This window comes from Mytilus edulis, chromosome 2 (assembly GCF_963676685.1).
Source record: "Mytilus edulis chromosome 2, xbMytEdul2.2, whole genome shotgun sequence".
In the NCBI taxonomy this organism is placed as follows: Eukaryota; Metazoa; Mollusca; class Bivalvia; order Mytilida; family Mytilidae; genus Mytilus; species Mytilus edulis.
In genome coordinates this window covers 84,342,205-84,369,925 of record NC_092345.1, presented here as the reverse complement: position 1 = coordinate 84,369,925, position 27,721 = coordinate 84,342,205, and the positions used below count along the sequence as shown (strand labels likewise).

General features: G+C 29.9%; 1 protein-coding gene across 12 annotated transcripts in view; it reads left to right on the top strand.

Moving 5' to 3' along the window:
• Window positions 1–27,198, top strand: part of LOC139510342 (rho GTPase-activating protein 15-like) — a 44,160-nt gene extending 16,962 nt beyond the window's left edge. For 4 of the 12 annotated variants that reach the window (XM_071296892.1, XM_071296898.1, XM_071296897.1 and 1 more), the window contains 11 exons: window positions 1,413–1,451; window positions 2,916–2,974; window positions 3,580–3,763; window positions 6,739–6,837; window positions 7,824–7,842; window positions 11,056–11,181; window positions 18,521–18,619; window positions 22,238–22,315; window positions 23,094–23,222; window positions 24,013–24,118; window positions 25,626–27,198. In XM_071296892.1, the coding sequence (XP_071152993.1) occupies window positions 1,413–1,451; window positions 2,916–2,974; window positions 3,580–3,763; window positions 6,739–6,837; window positions 7,824–7,842; window positions 11,056–11,181; window positions 18,521–18,619; window positions 22,238–22,315; window positions 23,094–23,222; window positions 24,013–24,118; window positions 25,626–25,800 (1,113 nt within the window). In that variant the 3' untranslated portion in view covers window positions 25,801–27,198. Of the gene's footprint in view, window positions 1–1,412; window positions 1,452–2,915; window positions 2,975–3,579; window positions 3,764–6,738; window positions 6,838–7,823; window positions 7,924–11,055; window positions 11,182–18,520; window positions 18,620–22,237; window positions 22,316–23,093; window positions 23,223–24,012; window positions 24,119–25,625 lie in introns of all 12 variants that reach the window. The other 8 variants (XM_071296887.1, XM_071296896.1, XM_071296895.1 and 5 more) reach the window with 3 other exon arrangements.
• Window positions 27,199–27,721: the final 523 nt, after the last annotated feature.

Below are 27,721 nucleotides of genomic sequence, written 5' to 3'. Positions count from 1 at the left end.
TTCCTTATGTGTATGTTAGTGTCTGCAATGCTTATTGCCTCTGCCTTACAAGAAACAAGCAAACTGCCATTGCCTTGCTTTAATGCTATTTGTTGCACATATCAGTTGTAAATATACAATCTTTGCATGCTTTTGCACATAATGATATGCATGAATGATATGCATGAATGCATGTTTATTTCTTAGTGAATCCAAAAAAATTAGTAAAGTATGAAATGGTTTATCAGTAGCAAATCATAACAATTGAAATGTTTATTTTCAATATGAAATTTTATCACATAATATTTGCTTAGATATCTGCTTAGATTATTAATAATGTATATTTCATTGAATGCAATAAAGTAAATAGCATTTACCACAAGAGAATTCTTGATTTTCATGGAAGAAACTGCTAATCCTCATTTTTCATTTTTTTTTTTTTTTGTTAGAATATATTTGATTTAAACATACTTAAATGTCAAACATACCTTCAGATTGTAATAAAAACAAAAGCATCCTGAAATATCATGTGCATTTAACAATAAATTATTTAATAATTGCAAAATCTTTTTTTTTTTATAAAAAAAGGTAGAGTGGGGTGCTCATTTTCGCCATAACTTTCCATGTTTTCTGCAGTTTATGTTCAGGTTTTTATGTTTTTGAAGTATACTGATATTTCTATATGAAGATAACACCAAAAACAAAATATTCTTAGCTTGAAAATGTGTTTCTTTGAAAAGAAAACATCTGAAAAGTTAGATTAAAGACTATTTGAAATTTCCTGATGTTTAGTCAAAGGAGGGCACATATTCACCGTTTTTGCACATCTATTTATTACTGAATAACTGCAGCTTTAAACAATATTTATGAAATCAATTTCGTTATAGATGTATAGCAGACATTTCAAAGAAGTAAAGAACTGAAATATAGGTCACTCAGTCAGAAAATTACTCAGAAATACTTCTTTGAAATCCTTTTTTCATTTCATTGTCATTTTTCGGTCCTTTGCGATAAGTGCCGAAATATTGGCTTTGTGTAAAAAATAATCATATTTGTTATAATAATATAATTTACCGGCATATTTCTTCCATTTCACCCATCCTTTGAAGTTTTTACACCTCAAAATCACAAAACGGCGAAATTGTGTCCCCAGCGAATATGAGCGCCCCACTCTACATAGAAACAAAGTACTTTGTCCAGCACCTTTGTTGTTTAAATAGTTGATTATGAAATAAACTGGTACTTGTTTCCTATTCTCTTATAAAAGTGTTATGTGGTACTGAGATGCTATCAGCATTAACCTTTATTTTGATTTTGTAAGAATTTAAATAATCAAATTCAACATGGCAAGTTATGAAAATTGAGGATATTCTTGCAGTATATAATATTTGCAGATATATATTATGCATGATCACCTTTTCTTTATACTATAGGACCCCAATGCGGAGAAAACTTTGTACACACCCCAGCAGGTTAGTGGTAGTTTGCTTGTTGTTAATGGTTTATCTCCCTTTGATGAACAATTATTATTAGGCAGTTGTATAGCATGACAAGGTTCTCTCCATTTGTGTTGGAAAAGCTATCTGCAGCTATCCTACATCGTGTCTATGCCAGCAATATTTTGGTCCAGTCTGTTGTATAAAGTTTTTTAATATTTTTTTTTTTTACTTCATTGGCCAAACATTGAGGGGAGATGCATATTTCATAGTTTTAAACTTTAGGTTTTTGTCCCTGCAAGTGATATATCAGTTAAGTTGGATGTGTATAATCAGAAAACAGATTGCTTATCTGTCCTTGTAACTCATTTTTATGCTTCATTAATTTGCAAATAAGTTTTTTTATTTGGTTAGTTTGTAGATTACCTTCAAAGATAGACAAACCCAAAGTAAATAATTGTACTCCGTTTTTTTTTAAGTTGACCTTTTTAAAGGCATATAATACAGTTTTGATTCTAAAACTGAATTTTTGATGAAAATTTGCATTCAGGCAATTTTTTTCGCCTAGTCAATTCAAACATGTATCGAAAAAATAACTTCATATGCTACTTTTAGAGATCCATGGGAAATTTTATGCATTTACCCCAAACTTAACATTTCTATCCTTTGGACAGACAAACCTATTTTTTTTTGTTTCAAAAGATAATCACAAGTTGACTTTTGTGAAAACATATCAAATATTTTCTTTACCTGATTATGCTCAAAATTTGTGTAACAACTTTTTGGAAATATTTCATGTGTATTAGATTTTCCTTATTTTAGTTAAAAATCTGCATTTTTTGCTGTAAATCTATCTTTCTTTAAATAAAAACTCATTAGTGAATTGATACTTGTTTTTTTCAAGCTTATGGTTCAATAAAGGCAACAGTAGTATACAGCTTTTCAAAAGTCATAAAGAGAGAAAAAAATAGGTTACAGACCAAAACCAAGTGAAACAAAAAAAAATCCCAAAATGGCAAAACAACATGACAGAAATACAGTACAAATCAGTCTAAAAATTGATCTTTTCCAAACATATGACATACCACATATTGATGTTAGTAACATCATAACCTCTCCAACCTCATGTAACTGTAATGTATGGTCTTAAGGTTTGTAAATCTAATGGAACCAAAAATCTGAAAGATAATTTTGATTTCTGTAATTGATAAGAAATAGACTTCCTCTCATTTTATCAAACAAATTCAAATCTTCTTAATTGAGGAAAATGCAGCAGGAAATTAAATCAGTACTTAAATTTATTTGGCACATGTCCTATAATAAATAAATGGTCTGGATTGGGTAATAAATTAATTATTCTACATATGTTATCAGCATAGTGATAAGATATAACGTAACAAGATGACAGATTGAATAATGTTTTGAATACTTATATTTGAATATAACATATATTAGAAAAGGATTTCCAAAGACTATATTTTTAATGTATTTCCATTGCAGGAACCTTTTTCAGGAACAGTTAGCAGGGCCAAAATTTTGGAAGGCAATAAAAAGGTCAAGTACGTACTTCATAGTTTACTCAGGGAATTATTTAGACATTTTGAGTAGTAATTTGTCAATTATAGACTTGACGAGGTCAATACATTTTATATGGACCTGTTCAGATTATATAAACTGAGGACAATCAATAGACATTTTAAATAGCCAAGATAATCAGCAAGACAAAATCTACAATTAAGTTAGCCTTGCTGAAATCATTAGTAGAATTTTTATTAGGGATTGCCCTCAAAAGATGTTTTTTTTTTAACCCTTTTTTGTGTTTTTGGCAAAAACCAAACAAGATAAAAGACACTGTAAACATAAAAGGGATCAGCAATTCAAGATCAACAAAAAGCTGATTTTTGTAATGAATTATATTCTAGTCCCTATGGTGAAGAATGTCCATCTTTGAAGATGCACATTGTCAATTAAATGAGTTACCATCATTTCCAATTGAAATTTATTGTATGTTCTTATGTTGTACAGTTACACCAGTGGAGGGTTGACTGCTGAAAAAAATGTTTAACCCTGCCATATTCTATATCTGCCAATTAAGTTTTGTTGAATTGCTATTGATTATATACTGATATTAAAAAATGCTATTAATGAAATATGTTCATTTTAGGAAAAGCTGGGTGACTTGTTATGCTAAATTATCTGCATCTAATTTGGTATTCTACAAAGACATGAAATCAGCAAAGACTGTGCCAGGATCTCCGTTTGGAAAATCAGATTTTATGATCCCTTTGCAAGGTTGTCAGGTTTCAAAAGCAACGAAAGATGTAACAAGTAAACGCAATGTCCTTGTTGTAAGTTATTTATTGCATGAGTACAGTGTGCTTCTTATTTAATTTTAATTAAATAGTAACTTTTTCTGAGTTCATCAAAGCGGATGGGGCATGAAGTTTTAACCTAGTCTGTCTGTACATCTGCCTGGTCGTCCATCTGTCCATTCCAAGTTGGTTTCCGTTCTCTGACTTTAGTTTGCCTCAACCAAATGTTATAAAACTTATACACAATGCTTATTACCACAAAATGCAGATCAAGTCTGAAATTTTTAGGCGTCACTTCAACCATTCTAGAGTTTTGCCCCTTTACAAATTGATAAATTGCTGAATAGTTTGTTTCCGTTCTCTAACTTAAGTTTGCCTCGTCAAAATGTTATGTTACCAATGTTATGTTACCATTCTAGAATTTTGCCCCTTTACAAATTGATAAATTGCTGAATAGTTTGTTTCCGTTCTCTAACTTAAGTTTGCCTCGTCAAAATGTTATGTTACCATTCTAGAGTTTTGCCCCTTTACAAATTGATAAATTGCTGAATAGTTTGTTTCCGTTCTCTAACTTAAGTTTGCCTCGTCAAAATGTTATGTTACCAATGTTATGTTACCATTCTAGAGTTTTGCCCCTTTACAAATTGATAAATTGCTAAATAGTTTGTTTCCGTTCTAACTTAAGTTTGCCTTGTCAAAATGTTATGTTACCACAAAACTCAGATCAAATTCGGGTAGTGTCACTTTTACATTTCGTCAGTTATGGTCCTTTATGACTTTTTAACCGGATTTTTGTGACAAAAATGTCGGTTATTGATTTGGGGATGTACGGCAGGCAGCCGGGCGGCAATCAAATGTTGTCCGTTCATTAACTCATGAACCGTTCAATCAAAGCTTTTAAAATTTTAATATGTTATTACTGACAACTATACGAAGGTCAAGTTCAATAATGGCGATTTTGACTTTTACCGTTCAGGAGTTATGGTTCTTGAAAGATTGAAAAATGGAGTTTCCAGTTGTGTCCGTGCATTTACACATGAACTGTTCTACCAAAGCTTCCCAAATTTTAATATGTTGTTACTAATGACAGAATGGAGGTCAAGTTTAATAATGACAATTTTGACCTTTACCGTTCAGGAGTTATGGTTCTTGAAAGATTGAAAAAATGGTGTTTCCCGTCGTGTCCGTGCATTTTCTCATGAACCATTCAACCAAAGCTTTTGAAATTTTAATTTGTGTTTACTGATGACAAAATAGAGGTCAAGTTCAATAATGGCGATTTTGACTTTTACCGTTCAGGAGTTATGGTTCTTGAAAGATCGTAAAATGGCGTTTCCATTCACGTTGTTGCATTTACTCATGAACCATTCAATCTAAGCTTTTCAAATTTTAATATGTTGATACTGATGACAAAATGGAGGTCAAATTTGATATTGATGATTTTCACTTTCACCATTCATCAGTAATGGTTCTTGTGATATTGCCAGGACACAAATAAATGTTAATAAATCCAGTTTGCTGTCGTTGTGACAGCCTCTTGTTATGATATGCAAACGGGGGCATCATCTGTGTCCCATGGACATTCCCCATTTTTTATACGCCCGTCGTCGACGGGACGTATTATGGTATACCGTTGTCCGTCCGTCCGTCGTCCACACTTCGGACAATAACTCAAAAACACTTTCACCAATTTCCATGAAACTTTGGTAAATTGTTTATATCTGTTGACGTAAGCTCCCTTTTGTTTTTTTTTAATTTCAGATTTTAAGTTTTGAATTTATGGGGCTTTATTCATAAAAAAAGGGGGGATTTTCAACACTTCGGACAATAACTCAAAAAGGCTTTCACCAATGTCCATGAAACTTTGGTGAATTGTTTATATCAATTGATGTAAGCTCCCTTTCAATTTTTATAAATTTCAGATTTTCAGTTTTGGATTTATGGGACTTTATTCATAAAAAAAGGGGGATTTTTAACACCTTGGACAATAACTCAAAAAGGCTTTCACCAATGTCCATGTAACTTTGGTGAATTGTTTATATCTATTGATCTAAGCTCCCTTTCAATTTTTTTAAATTTCAGATTTTCAGTTTTGGATTTATGGGGCTTTATTCACAAAAAAAGGGGGATTTTTAACACTTTGGACAATAACTCAAAAAGGCTTTCACCAATGTCAATGAAACTTTGGTGAATTGTTTATATCTATTGATGTAAGCTCCCTTTCAATTTTTATAAATTTCAGATTTTACATTTCTGTGTTATGAATTTTTATGCTTAAAAAAGGGGGGATTTTCCAATTTTGGGACAATACATTTAAAGCATAAAAGACAAGTTAAAAGAGCAACGGGCGTATCATGCGCTAAAGCGCAGCCCTTTATTTTTTTTTATTAAAGTAGAAGTATGATAAACATCCATAAGATAGCATTCCAACAAGCTAATTAAAAAGTCATCTGCATATATTTACTGTTCAAATTAACATTAGTTTATATAAAAAAATACTAACTAGTTTTAGAATTTATAATAGGAGAAGAGGTGTACATTGAAACCTTAAGACATTTTTAGTTAATACTCAAACCTGCTGTTTTCATCTAAAAAAGTTAAATAACAAAATGACCAAAGGAAACACATACAATAAAATTGAGTTGAAACAAAACAAGTGTGACAAATTCAACATGATTTATATTTGTGTAAATTTGTCCTCATAAAAATCACAAGAATGGATAGCATGCAAGAATGAGTTGTTTTTACAGTACACCTCAAGCTATTTTCATCAATAAAAGTTTTGGCACCATTAATGCATATCTTAACAGATGCAGATAAACTATTCATTTGTTCAAATCCTAATTATACAATTTTAAAGAAAAAAAGGATCATTATTAAATAATCCTTACAGAAAAATACTAATATAACTGATAATATTATGAATTGCATTGTTATTTATTACTTTCATGAACCTTTATAAGGAATGCATTATTGTCAGTAGCTCATGTACGTAATTTTTTTATTACCAGTTGAATACCAGTCATGGTGACCAGTACTTAATACAAGTTGATGATGACAAAGCCGCTCAGAAGTTACATATACAGCTGGAAATAAAAATCAATGAATTCGTAAGTCACTCTATCATGGAATATGTTTGTCAAGATAACAGTCTTTCAGACTTAAAGTCTGATTTTTCTTTATAAGGGGTTAACCTCATGACCTCTCACCTGGGGAGAACATGCTGTCACTAATTCACCGAGGAGAGGTTTTACTTGTCCTACTATCTCAAAAATTCTAAAGTACAACTAGTTAATAAAATTGAGAAAGGAAATGGGGAATGTGTCAAAGCGACAACAACCCGACCATAGAGCAGACAACAGCTTAAGGCCACCAATGGGTCTTCAATGCAGCTAGAAACTCCCACACCCAGAGGCGTGACAATGGACGTCATACTAAACTCCGAATTATACACAAGAAACTAAAATTAAAAATCATACAAGATTAACAAAGGCCAGAGGCTCCAGACTTAGGACAGGCGCAAAATTGTGGCAGGGTTAAACATGTTTATTTGTTTTTGTTTTTTAGTAAATAATCAATTATAACTTCACTGTTATTCCCACTGTAATACTCAAGTTATAATACATTTTTATTAAAAGAGAGAACTATATTTTTTCAAATCAAATGCAACATGCAGTTATGTCTAAGGAGCTCATCTTTCAAACTCATTTGCTAAAAATAATATAAATTTGTCTGAAGAGAAATAACTCTTATTTATTTGTAATTTTACAGTTTATTTGAAATTCATGTAATATTATTAAAAAGTGCTGCAGTTTGTAACTTATATACATATAATTGCTAGGCTACTGATTACTTAAGCTATTGGTGTTAGGCAAGTGAAGTAATTTGATTCTGATGTATTTTTTGCCTTTCTTGTTATCTCAGAGTAATGTCATTCAATATCATATAATGAGGTTATTTTAAGATATTACCAGTAGTGTGTTATTATTTAGTTTGTCTTCACTTTACATGATTCTCATATAAAGTCATACTTTAAAATTTTAAAGGCTTGAGAAAAAACTCTATTTGAAACTAAAAGAGATGTTTTATATTTCAGGGCAATCCACCAAATGAAGGTATGACAAAATTTTCTTTAGGGCCTCCAGAATCTGAAGAAGATGATGACAAACTGAAACGAAAAACATCATTTAAAAGACGTTAGTGCCCCGCAAGACATGGTTTTGGCTTTTATGTCTTGCTTCTATAAACTTTTACTCAGGAATATAACCATTCTCCTGGGAATTAGTTAATATATTCCTGAAGCCACTCTAAAATGTCTAAATCTGAAATCTGTCTTTTATCCATGCAGATAAGTTACATCAAAGCAGTACTTGTCATTGAATAAGCTTGATCATTTTTCTTACTTTTATATGTTACTGTTTTAAACTCTTGTCTTTTGGGGTGGAAAAAGTATGAAAAACTTACTTTTTATATGAAAATTGCATAGGCTATGTGAAAACTTTTATTCCCACCTGAATATTGTTGAACATGTCTTTGACTTTCATTTCACTGAACATTGTACATGTTAAGTTATGATATGTATTGACTGATGACATCAATTCATCTACTAAACTAGGCAGTTGATGAGCAAAATATAAGAACAAAAATATATAAACTGTTTTTAGAGTTTTAAAAATAAGAATAATCTCTTTGATAGTGCATGACAGATATGTTGAGCTTACAGCCTTACATGAAGTTGTTGGCATGGCATAGCTTGGCCTGTCTATTAAATCAGAAATAAATGATCTGCATGGATAAGTGAAAGATAACTAGGAAAACTAACATTTCCCCTGTAACTGCCAAATTATTCAATAATTATGAAATCCTTGCATGAAATCCTCTGCCATAGCTATATCAATTATCTTTATCTTTTATAGCTTATTAAGAAAAAAATCATGAGTGTATTTTTGGGGGTATCTCGTCTGTTGAATATCTAATCTGGGAAATAGTTTATGTCTCTCCCTGCAAAGTAGGAAAATTGATCTCTTATATATGTATCAACATGTACATAAAAAGGGGAGGAATTTTGTCAAAAACACTTTTCAACATTAACCTCCATCAGCTGAATCCTGACATAAAAAAAAAAATTTATCAATAAAAACACATAGTCTAGATTGCTTTACTTGATACATGCACAAGATGCAGTGTTTTTTTTTAGTGCTTAAACCTCCCCTGTGGTAATAAATAAAAATGAGTGTTGTCAACTTAACCGGTTAACCGTTTGAATGACCGAATACCAAATACCAAAAACGCTTACCGGTTAACCGGACTTTTTTTCAATTTTAATAAATTTGATATAAATTTGTATTGAAATCATTAAATAGTTGTGTTTTCTTTAAAAAAGAAGTTAGTACAAACGCCATAGTTGAGACCGTGTATTTGATTATTAAAAGTCAAACTTCGATAGGAATCTTCAGGGACAAGCCTTGTAAAACCAAAGGCCAAACTTCAATTCATCGTATTATAAAAATGTAAATGTATGACTTGGATGGAAATTCAATGTTGTAACATTCATACCGACACTCATACCACATCTTCTTATATCGATGTGTAGGGTACTATTGAAGGCCTTCAAACATTAACTTAAACTACCGGTTAACCGGTTAATCGGTCGAACGATTATACGAGTAACCGGTTAGGCAAAAGTATACGATTTGACAACACTAATAAAAATACATAAGCATTATATTTTGTGAATGCTTTATTTTATAATAATGATAATCTTTTATTCATAAGCAATACAACTTATAGAATATAAATATTACAAATATTCAATTACATCAGTGAAATATATTTACATTTAAACAATTAGTCAAATAATCATATAAGTAAGTATACCCATATAACAGTACAGCAGAGTATGATAAAACAAAACACATATAAAGCATTTATAATGATGAAATTAATTACGTGCCTTCTCGGCCAGAAATAAAAACTTCCTTAAATTGTTAAATCCTTTACATTATGAACAGATAGCAGTTGTATGCGTTTAAAATTCGAAGGTTTTCTCCAATAATATGGTTTGATAAATTACTTTCGAAGTTCATTATACTTTTCACATACTAAAATAAAATGATATTCATCTTCAATTACTTGTTTATATTGTACTGTCCAATATTTTTGGTAATTCATTTGACCTGTTTGATGTATAATTCTATGTAACTGTGAAATGATTAGATACAGATCCTATAAATGATTCAGTACGTTCACTTATTTTACAAAAGATTTTAATGAATTCATTCCATTCCTAAATATCAGTAAAATGTGATGATGTCAGCAATTTTACAACTTTCTCTGGGAATGAAAAATCAGGCAGTTGACTTAGATATTTTAACTCTCTTCTTTTTGTAAGCAAATATTTTAGTAATTAAAAGAAAAACTTGAATCTAAATTGTCACAAAATTGATAAACCTTTTATCGTCTCTTATATATGTACCGGTATATGAATAACGGGTACACAAACAAAGTAGGAAAATGTCCAAAGTTAATTTGCTGAAAAGTGGCTTAAAATTTAAAAGAAACAACAACAAGAAAATATGACAGTATTTGATAAGACAAACATTGTACATGTATATAGATGAAGACAATTGATATGTGGCAGAGGTATTCATATCTGTAATATGTATTATCACAATCTACATCAAGTAATAGAGAATAGAATAAGTTAGTGCTTCATATATATAATACTAAAGAACTGGGTTGGCTTTGCTATAGGATATTCTAGCTTATTATGTAATAGCTTGATCAAAACAATGCCAAACTGTTGGTTTTAATTGCAGGATGCTATTAAGAATGAAAAGCATATTTTAGCTTTTTACTTACTGCAAACACATGTATGTGTATGACAATAATACTAGATAAAATGTACCATGTTTTAGAGGCTCAAGTAGAAAGGCACAAATAAAATATAGTCTAGATAATGTAGATATGTTTTTCCACGATGACTGCCGGCCACTTATTTACTAGAAGTGATGTTCAGACTACTTAAAATGTTCTGTATTTGAAATGTGATCAACATACTAGAATAACAACCATAGTTCTATTTGAAATCTTTCTTTGAAGGTATTTTAATATGTGTAACTTCCAACTATAAATGATTATTCTGAATGTTACTCTTAATTTAAAGAGCAATTTTAGTGTGCCTTCCCATTTTGCCTTGTATGTGTTTATGGAATGTATTAACAATAAGCAGTAGCAATATGTTTATTTATGTGACTTATTTTATTATTTTTTATTGAAATGATAGGAAATCTGAATGAAATGGTTTGAGTTTTTTTTCTATATTTCAGTGTTCCATTCTAGAACTCCATCTAATACTGATAATAGTTTAGAAAAGTCACAGACTAAATGGTTACAGAAATTTTTCTCTAAACGACCATCTAAGGAATTATTGGAACAGAAAGGAATTATAAAAGGTAGGTATACGTTTGTTAAAATTGTTTTCTCTAAATACAAAGGGGGTACAGTCTTTCTGCAGTTACTGAATATGGACTATTTTCTTCCTGATATTAAGTCCTATTATTTCAATCAATAATGTTTTCCTTTTAGCAAAAATTAATATTTTCATTCATATCATATTACATGTTTAAAGGTGAAGTTAATCTTCATATAATCCTGTCCTGCTTCAGGTTAAAGTTTGGTCAAGGTAGTCTTTGATGAAGTTGAAGTCCAATCAACTTGAAACTTAGTACCCATGTTCCTTATGATATGATCTTTCAAATGTCAATGCCAAATTAGAGTTTTGACCCCAATTTGAAGGTTCACTGAACATGGAAAAGGATAGGGCCAGTGTGACATCCGTGTACTATGGACACATTCTGGTTTTTAGATTTTTTGCCCCTGAAATATATATAATTTAAAATGCTCTTCTGTAGTTTTAAAGTTATGATGTATTTTTTCTTGAGATAACTTATCTTATACATTGTATGTGCCACATCAATCTCCTTATTTGAGGCCAGTTTGTACACTTAAATTTTAATAAGTTACACACCACCTATTCTTGCAAATCATTCATTTAAAATGTCCATTACCATGATAAACAAAACTCTATTTCATTAATGGGATTTGGCTGAAATTACAGAGTTTATATATTCCTCGTAATATTTCCAAAGGTATATTAATAAGTAGATGATATATATTTCAGATGCTATGTTTGGTGGTGAACTAAAGATGGTATGTTAATAAGTAGATGATATTCATTTCAGATGCAATGTTTGGTGATGAACTAAAGATGGTATATTAATAAGTAGATGATATAAATTTCAGATGCTATGTTTGGTGGTGAACTAAAGATGGTATATTAATAAGTAGATGATATATATTTCAGATGCTATGTTTGGTGGTGAACTAAAGATGGTATATTAATTAGTAGATGATATATATTTCAGATGCTATGTTTGGTGGAGAACTAAAGATGGTATATTAATAAGTAGATGATATATATTTCAGATGCTATGTTTGGTGGTGAACTAAAGATGGTATATTAATAAGTAGATGATATTCATTTCAGATGCTATGTTTGGTGGTGAACTAAAGATGGTATATTAATAAGTAGATGATATATATTTCAGATGCTATGTTTGGTGGTGAACTAAAGATGGTAGATGATATATATTTCAGATGCTATGTTTGGTGGTGAACTAAAGATGGTATATTAATAAGTAGATGATATATATTTCAGATGCTATGTTTGGTGGTGAACTAAAGATGATATATTAATAAGTAGATGATATATATTTCAGATGCTATGTTTGGTGGTGAACTAAAGATGGTATATTAATAAGTAGATGATATATATTTCAGATGCTATGTTTGGTGGAGAACTAAAGATGGTATAGTAATAAGTAGATGATATATATTTCAGATGCTATGTTTGGTGGTGAACTAAAGATGGTATATTAATAAGTAGATGATATTCATTTCAGATGCTATGTTTGGTGGTGAACTAAAGATGGTATATTAATAAGTAGATGATATATATTTCAGATGCTATGTTTGGTGGTGAACTAAAGATGGTAGATGATATATATTTCAGATGCTATGTTTGGTGGTGAACTAAAGATGGTATATTAATAAGTAGATGATATATATTTCAGATGCTATGTTTGGTGGTGAACTAAAGATGATATATTAATAAGTAGATGATATATATTTCAGATGCTATGTTTGGTGGTGAACTAAAGATGGTATATTAATAAGTAGATGATATATATTTCAGATGCTATGTTTGGTGGAGAACTAAAGATGGTATATTAATAAGTAGATGATATATATTTCAGATGCTATGTTTGGTGGTGAACTAAAGATGATATATTAATAAGTAGATGATATATATTTCAGATGCTATGTTTGGTGGTGAACTAAAGATGGTATATTAATAAGTAGATGATATATATTTCAGATGCTATGTTTGGTGGTGAACTAAAGATGGTATATTAATAAGTAGATGATATATATTTCAGATGCTATGTTTGGTGGTGAACTAAAGATGATATATTAATAAGTAGATGATATATATTTCAGATGCTATGTTTGGTGGTGAACTAAAGATGGTATATTAATAAGTAGATGATATATATTTCAGATGCTATGTTTGGTGGTGAACTAAAGATGGTATATTAATAAGTAGATGATATATATTTCAGATGCTATGTTTGGTGGTGAACTAAAGATGGTATATTAATAAGTAGATGATATTATTTCAGATGCTATGTTTGGTGGTGAACTAAAGATGATATATTAATAAGTAGATGATATATATTTCAGATGCTATGTTTGGTGGAGAACTAAAGATGGTATATTAATAAGTAGATGATATATATTTCAGATGCTATGTTTGGTGGAGAACTAAAGATGGTATATTAATAAGTAGATGATATATATTTCAGATGCTATGTTTGGTGGTGAACTAAAGATGGTATATTAATAAGTAGATGATATATATTTCAGATGCTATGTTTGGTGGAGAACTAAAGATGGTATATTAATAAGTAGATGATATATATTTCAGATGCTATGTTTGGTGGTGAACTAAAGATGGTATATTAATAAGTAGATGATATATATTTCAGATGCTATGTTTGGTGGTGAACTAAAGATGGTATATTAATAAGTAGATGATATATATTTCAGATGCTATGTTTGGTGGTGAACTAAAGATGGTATATTAATAAGTAGATGATATATATTTCAGATGCTATGTTTGGTGGTGAACTAAAGATGGTATATTAATAAGTAGATGATATATATTTCAGATGCTATGTTTGGTGGAGAACTAAAGATGGTATATTAATAAGTAGATGATATATATTTCAGATGCTATGTTTGGTGGAGAACTAAAGATGGTATATTAATAAGTAGATGATATATATTTCAGATGCTATGTTTGGTGGTGAACTAAAGATGGTATATTAATAAGTAGATGATATATATTTCAGATGCTATGTTTGGTGGAGAACTAAAGATGGTATATTAATAAGTAGATGATATATATTTCAGATGCTATGTTTGGTGGTGAACTAAAGATGGTATATTAATAAGTAGATGATATATATTTCAGATGCTATGTTTGGTGGTGAACTAAAGATGGTATATTAATAAGTAGATGATATATATTTCAGATGCTATGTTTGGTGGTGAATTAAAGATGGTATATTAATAAGTAGATGATATATATTTCAGATGCTATGTTTGGTGGTGAACTAAAGATGGTATATTAATAAGTAGATGATATATATTTCAGATGCTATGTTTGGTGGTGAATTAAAGATGATATATTAATAAGTATATGATATATATTTCAGATGCTATGTTTGGTGGTGAACTAAAGATGGTATATTAATAAGTAGATGATATATATTTCAGATGCTATGTTTGGTGGTGAATTAAAGATGATATATTAATAAGTATATGATATATATTTCAGATGCTATGTTTGGTGGTGAACTAAAGATGGTATATTAATAAGTAGATGATATTCATTTCAGATGCTATGTTTGGTGGTGAACTAAAGATGGTATATTAATAAGTAGATGATATTCATTTCAGATGCTATGTTTGGTGGTGAACTAAAGATGATATATTAATAAGTAGATGATATATATTTCAGATGCTATGTTTGGTGGTGAACTAAAGATGGTATATTAATAAGTAGATGATATATATTTCAGATGCTATGTTTGGTGGAGAACTAAAGATGGTATATTAATAAGTAGATGATATATATTTCAGATGCTATGTTTGGTGGTGAACTAGAGATGGTATATTAATAAGTAGATGATATTCATTTCAGATGCTATGTTTGGTGGTGAACTAAAGATGGTATATTAATAAGTAGATGATATATATTTCAGATGCTATGTTTGGTGGTGAACTAAAGATGGTATATTAATAAGTAGATGATATATATTTCAGATGCTATGTTTGGTGGAGAACTAAAGATGGTATATTAATAAGTAGATGATATATATTTCAGATGCTATGTTTGGTGGTGAACTAGAGATGGTATATTAATAAGTAGATGATATTCATTTCAGATGCTATGTTTGGTGGTGAACTAAAGATGGTATATTAATAAGTAGATGATATATATTTCAGATGCTATGTTTGGTGGTGAACTAAAGATGGTAGATGATATATATTTCAGATGCTATGTTTGGTGGTGAACTAAAGATGGTATATTAATAAGTAGATGATATATATTTCAGATGCTATGTTTGGTGGTGAACTAAAGATGATATATTAATAAGTAGATGATATATATTTCAGATGCTATGTTTGGTGGTGAACTAAAGATGGTATATTAATAAGTAGATGATATATATTTCAGATGCTATGTTTGGTGGAGAACTAAAGATGGTATATTAATAAGTAGATGATATATATTTCAGATGCTATGTTTGGTGGTGAACTAAAGATGATATATTAATAAGTAGATGATATATATTTCAGATGCTATGTTTGGTGGTGAACTAAAGATGGTATATTAATAAGAAGTTGATATATATTTCAGATGCTATGTTTGGTGGTGAACTAAAGATGGTATATTAATAAGTAGATGATATATATTTCAGATGCTATGTTTGGTGGTGAACTAAAGATGATATATTAATAAGTAGATGATATATATTTCAGATGCTATGTTTGGTGGTGAACTAAAGATGGTATATTAATAAGTAGATGATATATATTTCAGATGCTATGTTTGGTGGTGAACTAAAGATGGTATATTAATAAGTAGATGATATATATTTCAGATGCTATGTTTGGTGGTGAACTAAAGATGGTATATTAATAAGTAGATGATATTATTTCAGATGCTATGTTTGGTGGTGAACTAAAGATGATATATTAATAAGTAGATGATATATATTTCAGATGCTATGTTTGGTGGTGAACTAAAGATGGTATATTAATAAGTAGATGATATATATTTCAGATGCTATGTTTGGTGGAGAACTAAAGATGGTATATTAATAAGTAGATGATATATATTTCAGATGCTATGTTTGGTGGAGAACTAAAGATGGTATATTAATAAGTAGATGATATATATTTCAGATGCTATGTTTGGTGGTGAACTAAAGATGGTATATTAATAAGTAGATGATATATATTTCAGATGCTATGTTTGGTGGAGAACTAAAGATGGTATATTAATAAGTAGATGATATATATTTCAGATGCTATGTTTGGTGGTGAACTAAAGATGGTATATTAATAAGTAGATGATATATATTTCAGATGCTATGTTTGGTGGTGAACTAAAGATGGTATATTAATAAGTAGATGATATATATTTCAGATGCTATGTTTGGTGGTGAACTAAAGATGGTATATTAATAAGTAGATGATATATATTTCAGATGCTATGTTTGGTGGTGAACTAAAGATGGTATATTAATAAGTAGATGATATATATTTCAGATGCTATGTTTGGTGGAGAACTAAAGATGGTATATTAATAAGTAGATGATATATATTTCAGATGCTATGTTTGGTGGAGAACTAAAGATGGTATATTAATAAGTAGATGATATATATTTCAGATGCTATGTTTGGTGGTGAACTAAAGATGGTATATTAATAAGTAGATGATATATATTTCAGATGCTATGTTTGGTGGAGAACTAAAGATGGTATATTAATAAGTAGATGATATATATTTCAGATGCTATGTTTGGTGGTGAACTAAAGATGGTATATTAATAAGTAGATGATATATATTTCAGATGCTATGTTTGGTGGTGAACTAAAGATGGTATATTAATAAGTAGATGATATATATTTCAGATGCTATGTTTGGTGGTGAACTAAAGATGGTATATTAATAAGTAGATGATATATATTTCAGATGCTATGTTTGGTGGTGAATTAAAGATGGTATATTAATAAGTAGATGATATATATTTCAGATGCTATGTTTGGTGGTGAACTAAAGATGGTATATTAATAAGTAGATGATATATATTTCAGATGCTATGTTTGGTGGTGAATTAAAGATGATATATTAATAAGTATATGATATATATTTCAGATGCTATGTTTGGTGGTGAACTAAAGATGGTATATTAATAAGTAGATGATATATATTTCAGATGCTATGTTTGGTGGTGAATTAAAGATGATATATTAATAAGTATATGATATATATTTCAGATGCTATGTTTGGTGGTGAACTAAAGATGGTATATTAATAAGTAGATGATATTCATTTCAGATGCTATGTTTGGTGGTGAACTAAAGATGGTATATTAATAAGTAGATGATATTCATTTCAGATGCTATGTTTGGTGGTGAACTAAAGATGATATATTAATAAGTAGATGATATATATTTCAGATGCTATGTTTGGTGGTGAACTAAAGATGGTATATTAATAAGTAGATGATATATATTTCAGATGCTATGTTTGGTGGTGAACTAAAGATGGTATATTAATAAGTAGATGATATATATTTCAGATGCTATGTTTGGTGGTGAATTAAAGATGATATATTAATAAGTATATGATATATATTTCAGATGCTATGTTTGGTGGTGAACTAAAGATGGTATATTAATAAGTAGATGATATATATTTCAGATGCTATGTTTGGTGGTGAATTAAAGATGATATATTAATAAGTATATGATATATATTTCAGATGCTATGTTTGGTGGTGAACTAAAGATGGTATATTAATAAGTAGATGATATTCATTTCAGATGCTATGTTTGGTGGTGAACTAAAGATGGTATATTAATAAGTAGATGATATTCATTTCAGATGCTATGTTTGGTGGTGAACTAAAGATGATATATTAATAAGTAGATGATATATATTTCAGATGCTATGTTTGGTGGTGAACTAAAGATGGTATATTAATAAGTAGATGATATATATTTCAGATGCTATGTTTGGTGGTGAACTAAAGATGGTATATTAATAAGTAGATGATATATATTTCAGATGCTATGTTTGGTGGTGAACTAAAGATGATATATTAATAAGTAGATGATATACATTTCAGATGCTATGTTTGGTGGTGAACTAAAGATGATATATTAATAAGTAGATGATATATATTTCAGATGCTATGTTTGGTGGTGAACTAAAGATGATATATTAATAAGTAGATGATATATATTTCAGATGCTATGTTTGGTGGTGAACTAAAGATGATATATTAATAAGTAGATGATATATATTTCAGATGCTATGTTTGGTGGAGAACTAAAGATGGTATATTAATAAGTAGATGATATATATTTCAGATGCTATGTTTGGTGGTGAACTAAAGATGATATGTGATAGAGAGAAAACAAAGATACCAAAGTTTGTTGTAAAATGTGTGGCTGCTATAGAGAAAAGAGGTAATGGCAAAATGTATAGTTCTTATTAAAGGGAAATTCCGCGATTTTTTACTTATCATCTAATTATGTTCATCTTAACATAAAAAACACATTTGCAAAGTTTTAAATTTATATTCCTTCTAATAACGGAGAAAATCAAGTATTTGTAACTTTTTTGGTTGAATTCTCGAGTGGGTCGTGACGTATTAGCCCGATTTATTGAATTCTGGGAAAAAATAAAATCTGTTTAACTCTTACAGCTTATCGACAATATACGTAATTAAAAGCGCACAGCTGACGAATGGTCGAAGTTATAAACCACAATATAAGAATGAACGAAAGTGAATATGCATATATATACCGTTTTGTATTGATTGAATTAAACTCCTATAAAATTATCTCTAGTAAATGTTTTTGAATAAATTTAGTTAATTATTGTTGAGATTTTTTTCATAAAATATTTATTGAACATTTTTACTGATATTGAACTGAAAATATTTGTTCTATTTACCGTTATTGTTTTGATAATCATTTCAATGCAACTAATGTGTGAGCAGAGTGTGTATATTATTTTGTAAAGGTCACTGTATATTTCTCGGCTTGAGGTCAATTCGTTTACCTTGTAGCTATTTAGCCGCAGGTGTGAGTTCAAGCGTACACAGGTATAAATGTTGTTATTTGGAAAGGATAAATAGAAAGGATTAGAGTATATGCTGTCATGATGTTAATACACTAAGATTAAATACACGATGAGAATAAAGATACAATAATTAAATTGTGTAAAGTAATTGAAAATAAAATTCAGATTCGTAATTCCGAAAGTGTATAAAAATAAAAGGAAACAATTTTTGATTACTTTCTTAGCGGCAATTGGCGTAAAGATTCAAATATGAAGCAAACAATAGTAGTTTTAATCTTTAATAAAAACTAAATGCAATATTACCCAATTTGATATACCATTGTACATCTGTTTGATATCATTGACTTTACCGGAATTTCTTAACTTGTATTCAAATCTGGCTGTGTTTAAATGCTAATAAAACTATTGCAATTTTAAAGTTTTTAATTGACAAAAAAATACAACATACAACATGCATAATTTTTTTTTAGTTTCTTTTTTACATTTTATTCTTACATAATTAAATTCATTTGACAATCATTTACACGAACTTTTTGTGAAAAGAATACTAATTATCTAAGCTAAGGCATTATATCTTTTGAGGATTTTTGAGGATTTTTTTTTAAATTCTATGATAATAGTTGTGCAATGTTGAACATGATAGCCGTCATTAATCCAAATAAGTAATACAGTAGTTGTAATAAAAGTTATACTTTAGTCATGCATTACAGATATTGACGAATTTATAATAGTTCGTTCATACATCGTTGTTCATGAAACAATCATTATTAGTATACATGTAAGTTTCCTGACGTATAAGAGCCATTGAGGATGAGCTCCAGAGAAATCAGACTAGTTGCGTTTCGTTCGTTTGTTTGTTGGGAAAGGAGAGGAAATGCAACCGCTTGTACAGATAAACGACAGAATTACCATACAAGCATTTATAGTCAACACAATCAGAAAGAGTTCCCATCGTTAGACGGGGAATATGAAGGCTTCCAAGAATGAACAAGTGACATGTCTAACTCTGAACAGTTAGAGAACAGACTATCGACATCGAACGCTTGTTCTTGATATTTGAAACTGTATGCATATATATACGTATACGTTTATGATATAGTGATGAGTTCTGACAAAAACTAAATTCCTTCATGGTTATATCTTGCCATACGTTTATATTGGTTTGTAAGGTGATTACTCAAAATCGTTATTTGAAAATCCTGTTTGTGAGATGTAGATTCATTTCAATACAGAAATTTCGTCTATATATTTCACAAGTGTATAACACGGAGAAGCTCTGAAGGTTCATTACTCCCATTTTGTTTGGGTGTGAACCATCGATGTTTACAGCAATATCAAGGAATAAGGTGATGATGGTAGAAAGAACTATATATATGGGCGTCATGTGGCAAATATTACATGCATATCGGACAATGAGTTGTCAATCTGTATGAAAAGTTTTCCAATACAACCATATTATTGAGAAGGAATGTTTACATGCTATACTCTCGTACTAGTATTACAGGGTTCTTGTGGCGTTCACCTTAGACACACATCGTTTTAACGATGTTTAAAAAAAGACAGAACCAATTTAATGTCATATTTCCCTATTTTTTAAATATAACTAAAATTCTTTTATCTGACAAGAATATCCCTATTTAGCGAACAAGTAATTTATTCTTTTTTCGGTTATTGAATACCAAGAAAGAAAATAAATCCCGAAATTAATTTGAAACTTTGATACTCAAAAGTTTCCCAGCAAAATATTCACATCCCCTGGGGATAATTAGTGTTCGTCCAGTGGCATATATAACAATTGTGATGACGAATTCCTTCCTTTGTTTGAGAACAATCTTATTGAAATATAAATCTGTGATTTTCCTAGGTCCACAGCTTCAATGAACCAAAGCAAAAGTTACCCCTATTTATTCAAAATATATGTTTTTTTCTTATGTTCAATGTATACACGTATATATTTTAAATTGCGCTATAGTTCCGTAACTTTATATCCAGTCGTATAAACGAATCGTCGGCAAGTGCGTACATTTTTTTAAATCAATATTTCTGGTCTGGCTTGAATACCTGGACGTGTCACCTCACACCCCTCACAATACCTTTGGAAGTAATACCTTTAGCCATGCTGGTGATCAGATAAGGGAAGATCAAAATATATTTGAAAAAAGTTTATTACTTTAAAGAATTATGAACAAATTCGATTTTCGAAAACAATTTTCACGGAACACTTATTTATGATTTCAACTTTGACTTTTCACCTAATTCCAATATCAACAGTTTAAAAACAACAGACCATGGTAATTTAAAAAAAGTAAGAATATTTTCCGTATCAAGTTAGTTAGTCGTATTAAACAACCGTACGATTGACAAGATATCGACACGCAATTACGACTACATCGGTTACTGTAGTTTTGTTTCTTTGTGGTTTATAGACATATCGTTTTTATTCATCGGGAAAGAAGACAAGATGGCGGATCTCGGAGAATTGATACTCTAAATTTAAAATCGATGGTGATCGCTTATCTAGCGGAATAAAACTTTAATATCTATGAATTTGAACATTTTTATACAGAATGAACATAATATCAATTTTTGATTTTTTTGCGAAGTTTCCCTTTAAACAATTTCAGAATACATGACATTAATTTTGTCTTTCCAATATGTGTGTGAAGATTTTTAAACACATTTCATTAAAACATTCGTCTTCTTAAGAAGTGTATTGATCCTTTGGTGATTTACACAGACATTGCTATATTGCAAATTTCAACAGTGCTACATGATATCTTATATAATTCTTAATTTTCTGTGACTTTTCTAGAATGTCTGCAATGAATAAAGAGATTGAGTTTTGTCATATGATATACAAATAGTACTTTTTATCAAATCACTGCAAGTGTCACTGTACGTTAAATGGTGTTTTTTTTAACAATTTGAATATTCATCATAGTTTTAAGATAGGTTTGATCATAAATATTTGTTTCATGATTTCTTTTTTTATTTATCAGGGTTAGAACATGATGGTATATATAGAATTAGCGGTAATCAGGCTACAATACAGAAACTTAGATGTCAGGTGGATCAAGGTATAGTATATATAACATAAACTTCAGCATGGTACCATAGACCATGAATAGATTATAGAACTGTATTTTATACCATATTGCAGCTGAAATCCTGATTCAAACTACCCTGTATAGTCTTTCCATTGAAATTAGATATCCACATAATCAGGATTTATAGAAATTGTAAATAACTTTCTATCTCTGACATAAGTATAAGTCTCAGATTTGTTGCAGAAAAATAATTTTTATAAAGCATACAATGAGACATATTTCAACCAGAGTTCAAATAAAAATGAAATGAGCAATTATAGGTCACTGTATAGTCTGGAATAAAAAAGAAAACTAATGGCCTTATTTATAACAAAATAAAATGAAATGAGCAGTTATAGGTCAGTGTATAGTCTGGAATAAAACTAGAAAACTAATGGCCTTATTTATAACAAAATAATTTTCTCAAAAAACAAAAACGACAGACATAAACCAACAACAACCACTTAACTACAACCTCATGACTTGGACAAGGCATAAAGAGAATGTGGCTGAGTTACACATGTTTGTTTGGGAGAGCTCAACCCTCCCCTAAACTGGATCAGAGGTGTAACAGCACAACTAACAAACAAACTTTAAAAATCATTTGATATTGGCTGAACTCAAAAGATTGGTATGAAGCACAAACACAACTTAAATATAAACTATAGACACATAATCTGGCAGTGGTTGCAGAAAGATCCAAAATGTGATTTTGTTGATTAAAATTCCTATTGAATATTATTAACCTTATAATCATTTTATATTGTAGATAAATATGACCTTGATTGTAAAGAATGGGATGTTTTTACATTAACCGGTGCTCTCAAACTATTCTTCAGAGAATTGAAGGAACCGTTACTTACTTTCAATTTATTTGATAAAGCTGTTCCAGCATTAAGTAAGTGTATCTCTCTACTGTTACTGATTAGACCAGCAAAAAGGCTTCCCAGAGTGCAATGTTTTAATTGGAATTTAAGCACTTTAAAATTTTCATTAACATCATTTGTTGTACCAGTTACTGTTTTAGGCATGTATATCAAAAGTATGTTACAGAATTGGTCGAAAACCAATTAAGTCTTTGTCTAAAGGAATGTCAACATTTAATATTTATCATATGATTACATTCTGTGTTCAATTTCCTTTTACAAAATATTTCTGTGACTTGCATACCATTATACAAAAACAAACCACCACAAAATAGGGCAATAGTGCTGAAAGTGGTGCTAAACACCAATCAATCAATCAATAAATCAATACATACTGTTTTCTAGATGCAGAATATTCTTACCTAAATTATTGATTGTATGGAGTTTGAGTGTTCACTTAAATTCGTTTTCTCATGATACCTTTGTTGTATTACTATTGCAGTTCCAAATGATATTTCATGCACGTAGTAGATATTGTTCTGAAAAAACTAGGTTAATTTATCGCACTGCAGGTAAATTATCACGTTGTGATTGGTTTAACACTGTCACATGGAGACCCCCTTTGAGACCGTAGGACTACAGCCTTACCCCCTATAGATTTTACTAACCCTCTATGGATCAGTATGGGGTCAGTAGCAAACCATATAACTTATAATAGTTAGTCGTATGATAGCTCTTAATTAATATTGATCTTTCATGCAAAAGGTACAGTATATAGAAAATATATATCTCTGCAATAACAGTCTTTTTTACACTTTTCAGCAAGAGAATCTACTGCAGAACGACTGAAGATATTTAGAGAAAATATACACAGTTTACCTAAATGTAATTTTGAAACGTTTAAATGTCTTTGTACTCATCTGTTAAAGTGAGTATAAATTTTTAGTAACAGTGAAATACTGCAAATTTAGAAATTACTGCAATGTTTTTAGGATTGCTAACAGTATGAAAGTACTATTATTGGAATTGTAAGAGCACATAAATTGGATATGATTTTGGGTCTTACAGCACATCCTGAAATTGCACTAATTTCTTTTTTTGTTTATATTGTAACACTTGACTTATTGATGGCAGACAAAAATTCTTTTACACTGAGACATCTGACCTTTTCAGTTGTGTTTACTAATCTGTTGTATAGTTCACCAGAATTCTTTGTCCAATCAGTCTAAATTGTCCTTGTCAGATTTTCTTACAAACATTTTGATTAACAAAATTTGTTATAAATTTGTCAGATTAACAGATACTATTTAAAAAAGAAACAGATCAAGTATATTTGGTGTATATGATAATTGTAAGGTGTACATATCTGTCAGGCATGGTTCATCTAACCATGACATAAAAGAACATTGATAATGTTAAGTTTATGTGATATTTGTAACAAAACCTTCATGTTATAGACTTTCAACATAAATTCAATGATAAGTAAGACAGGAGACACATTTCAGCATGTGCACTCTTGTTATTAATAGATTTATATTATTGTGTGAAACATTTTGGTATTATAAAGTAAATCTTTATTGTATTCTATCATTCATTATATGTTCAGATTTATTTTAAGTACCAATCATGACTACAGAGTTCGCAAAAACTTGTTTTGACCCGTCGGTCATGGGACCGATAAAGCAAGATTATTTGTCAGTCCTACAAAATTTTAGCCAGTCCTAAAAAATCTGTCAATTTTATCCTAAAATAAAAATAATAACATATTTTATCTAAAATAACTTTATTATTGTTAGTTTGATTTTTCACAGCCACCGGCAAATAAACAATGAATAACCGATTTCTTTTCTTCTGATTGATCTTATTTAAAGTCATCTTCACTATCCATTTCATCATCTGAATCAATTTCTCAGTATTTGTTATCTCCATCAAAGGGTTCAATCATCGATTGTTTGCCTGGGATGGCTGAATGAACAAATTTAGCAGGCCACGTGTAGATCGGCGCTTTGGTTTCTGTAGGTTTCCGTTTGTTTATAATAGGAAACCAGTACCGGAAATTACCAGCAGGTACATCTGATGACCGAGGAAAAACATATTGCATTACAACTAATTACCGATAAAAAAGGCACTGCTACGGCCATTTTTACATCGGTCATCAGGACCGGCACTAGCTTTCAAAATACTGGTCCGAGCCTCATTTTGACCGACAGGACCGGCAGGACCGACCATTTTCGTGAACTCTGTGACTACTTAAAATGCCTGTTTTCAAATTTGGCATTTGACTTTATAAGAGGATCATTTGTGAATACTACTTAAAATGCCTGTTTTCAAATTTGGCATTTGACTTTATAAGAGGATCATTTGTGAATAATTAAAAAATATACAATGTTTCTGAATTGTCTCGCTGTTTAATATTATTATTTTGGAATTTTTAGGGTGACAGAATTAAGTAAAGAAAATCGGATGGAAGTACAGAATATTGCCATTGTATTTGGTCCAACATTGATCTGGCCACAACATGAAAATAATCACTGTATAGCTACGAACATGGTTTACCAAAGTAAAATCGTTGAATATTGTTTGTTAGAAAGTAAGGCTATCTTCAGGTGAAAGTAGAAAGGTTAAGAGAAATATTATATTTGATTGATATTCAGGGACAATCTACAAAGTATAGAGTAAATGTGTGTATGGAAGAAAAGTCTTGACCTTTATATAGCATTATTTAATGATAGCAAAGAAGAAATCATATTTGAAGTTTGTTATCTGCTTTAAATTTATACTGAAGCCTTATTTTAATTTATTAATGCTTTAAGGTGTTATTGAAACAGATACATATAAATGAGAATAATCCAGTCCAGATAAGCACATACTGTGTGATCTATGGAATTAATGTTAAAAGTACACTCTTTAGTGATGTATCAGATCTAAGGATTAATTTGTAATATTTGGTAACTAGTTGACAGCAACTAACAATAATAGATGTTGTTACCTGCATCCTGAGCAACCCGGATTTTTAGTGTGGACCCTACATTTTTTCACTGAAAATTGGGCAAATAATGTTTTCACAGGTATTATTCTTGTTTTTTTTTTGTTCAATCGCTGACTTGAATTCTGAATTGTCAACAATTGAAAATCAACTAAAACTATCTGAATGACAAAAAAGCTTTGACAAATGGCTTGATTGAAAATGTAGGTGAAAGTCAAACTGAATCAGAATCTGGAATGTTTCCTGGGTTTGCAGATCAAATAAAAAAAAATGGCCTTACTGATTTTTTCAGCAAGTAACAGTAAACACATCTATTTTTTTTAATTATGGCTGTTTAAAGTTTAAATATTATTCTAATATTTAGATGAGTGCTCATAAAACGTTTCTTTGCTGTTAATGAGATTGAGGAAAAGCTTTGCTTACAATGCTATAAGTAACAAATATATTATACTCCATTTTTGAATTTTTGGTATGCTGGTTAATTTTTTCTGATGGTGCCCATGTTGATGGTTTAATTTTGTTTATATATTTGTTAATTTTGTTGTTGAATTTACTATGAATTTTATCAATCATGTTATATCATACAAAGCTATGTACTATTGTGTGTGTGTGTGTGTGTGTGTGTGTGTGTGTGCTGCAGTTATAAGTAGGTATTTCCTTAGTATGTTAGTTGACTTAGAATTTTTGATTTTTCATACATGTTCATATCAGAAAGAAGTCATGTAGACATGAATATATATACTGTTTTAATCGATTAAGAATTAGAATTTTTGTGTCTAGACTGAAAAGTCTCCCTTTAGACTTACTTTATTATCCCCTTAAAATGGATAGAGATCTAAATTGAAAACTTTAGATCTTTTTAATACTTTGCTAAGAGGTGTTCATAGCCATTTAAAAAAAAACATTATAAAAGGTAAAGGTTGTGGGGCCAATTTCACTCTATAGATTGTGAAAATTGTTGGATTTTGTTAAGACAATACATGGAAAAACTGCTAGTGTGAACAGAAAGAAACTCGATGAAAGAATTTTGAAAAAATATGAGAAGATGGCTCTTATAATGTTATAGAAAATTAAAACAGAAATTGGGACCATCCAACTGTTTTTATACGCCCGTCAAAATTTTGACGGGACGTATTATGGTATACAAATGTCCGGTGTCCGTCCGTCCGTCTGTCTGTCTGTCCGTCCGTCTGTCCGTCTGTCTTTCCGGCGTAAACATGTCGCACCGTAACTTGAGAACGACTTATCTAAATTTCATGAAACTTAATATAGTTGTTTTTTATGATGGTCAAATGATCTGTATACTTTTTGGTGAAAATAAGATTTAAACTTTTTGAGTTACGGCACTTTGTAACTAAAACAGGGGTGGTTTTTTTTTCACATGTCGCACCGTATCTCAAAAATAATTCTTGATTATTGCTTTAAACTTTACACACTTCTTAGTTATATTAATCTTAATATCTGTATACTTTTTGGTGATGATTCAAAATTTAAGTTTTGAGTTATTGAGTATTTTGTAAAAAAGGGGGAGGGTTTTTTACATGT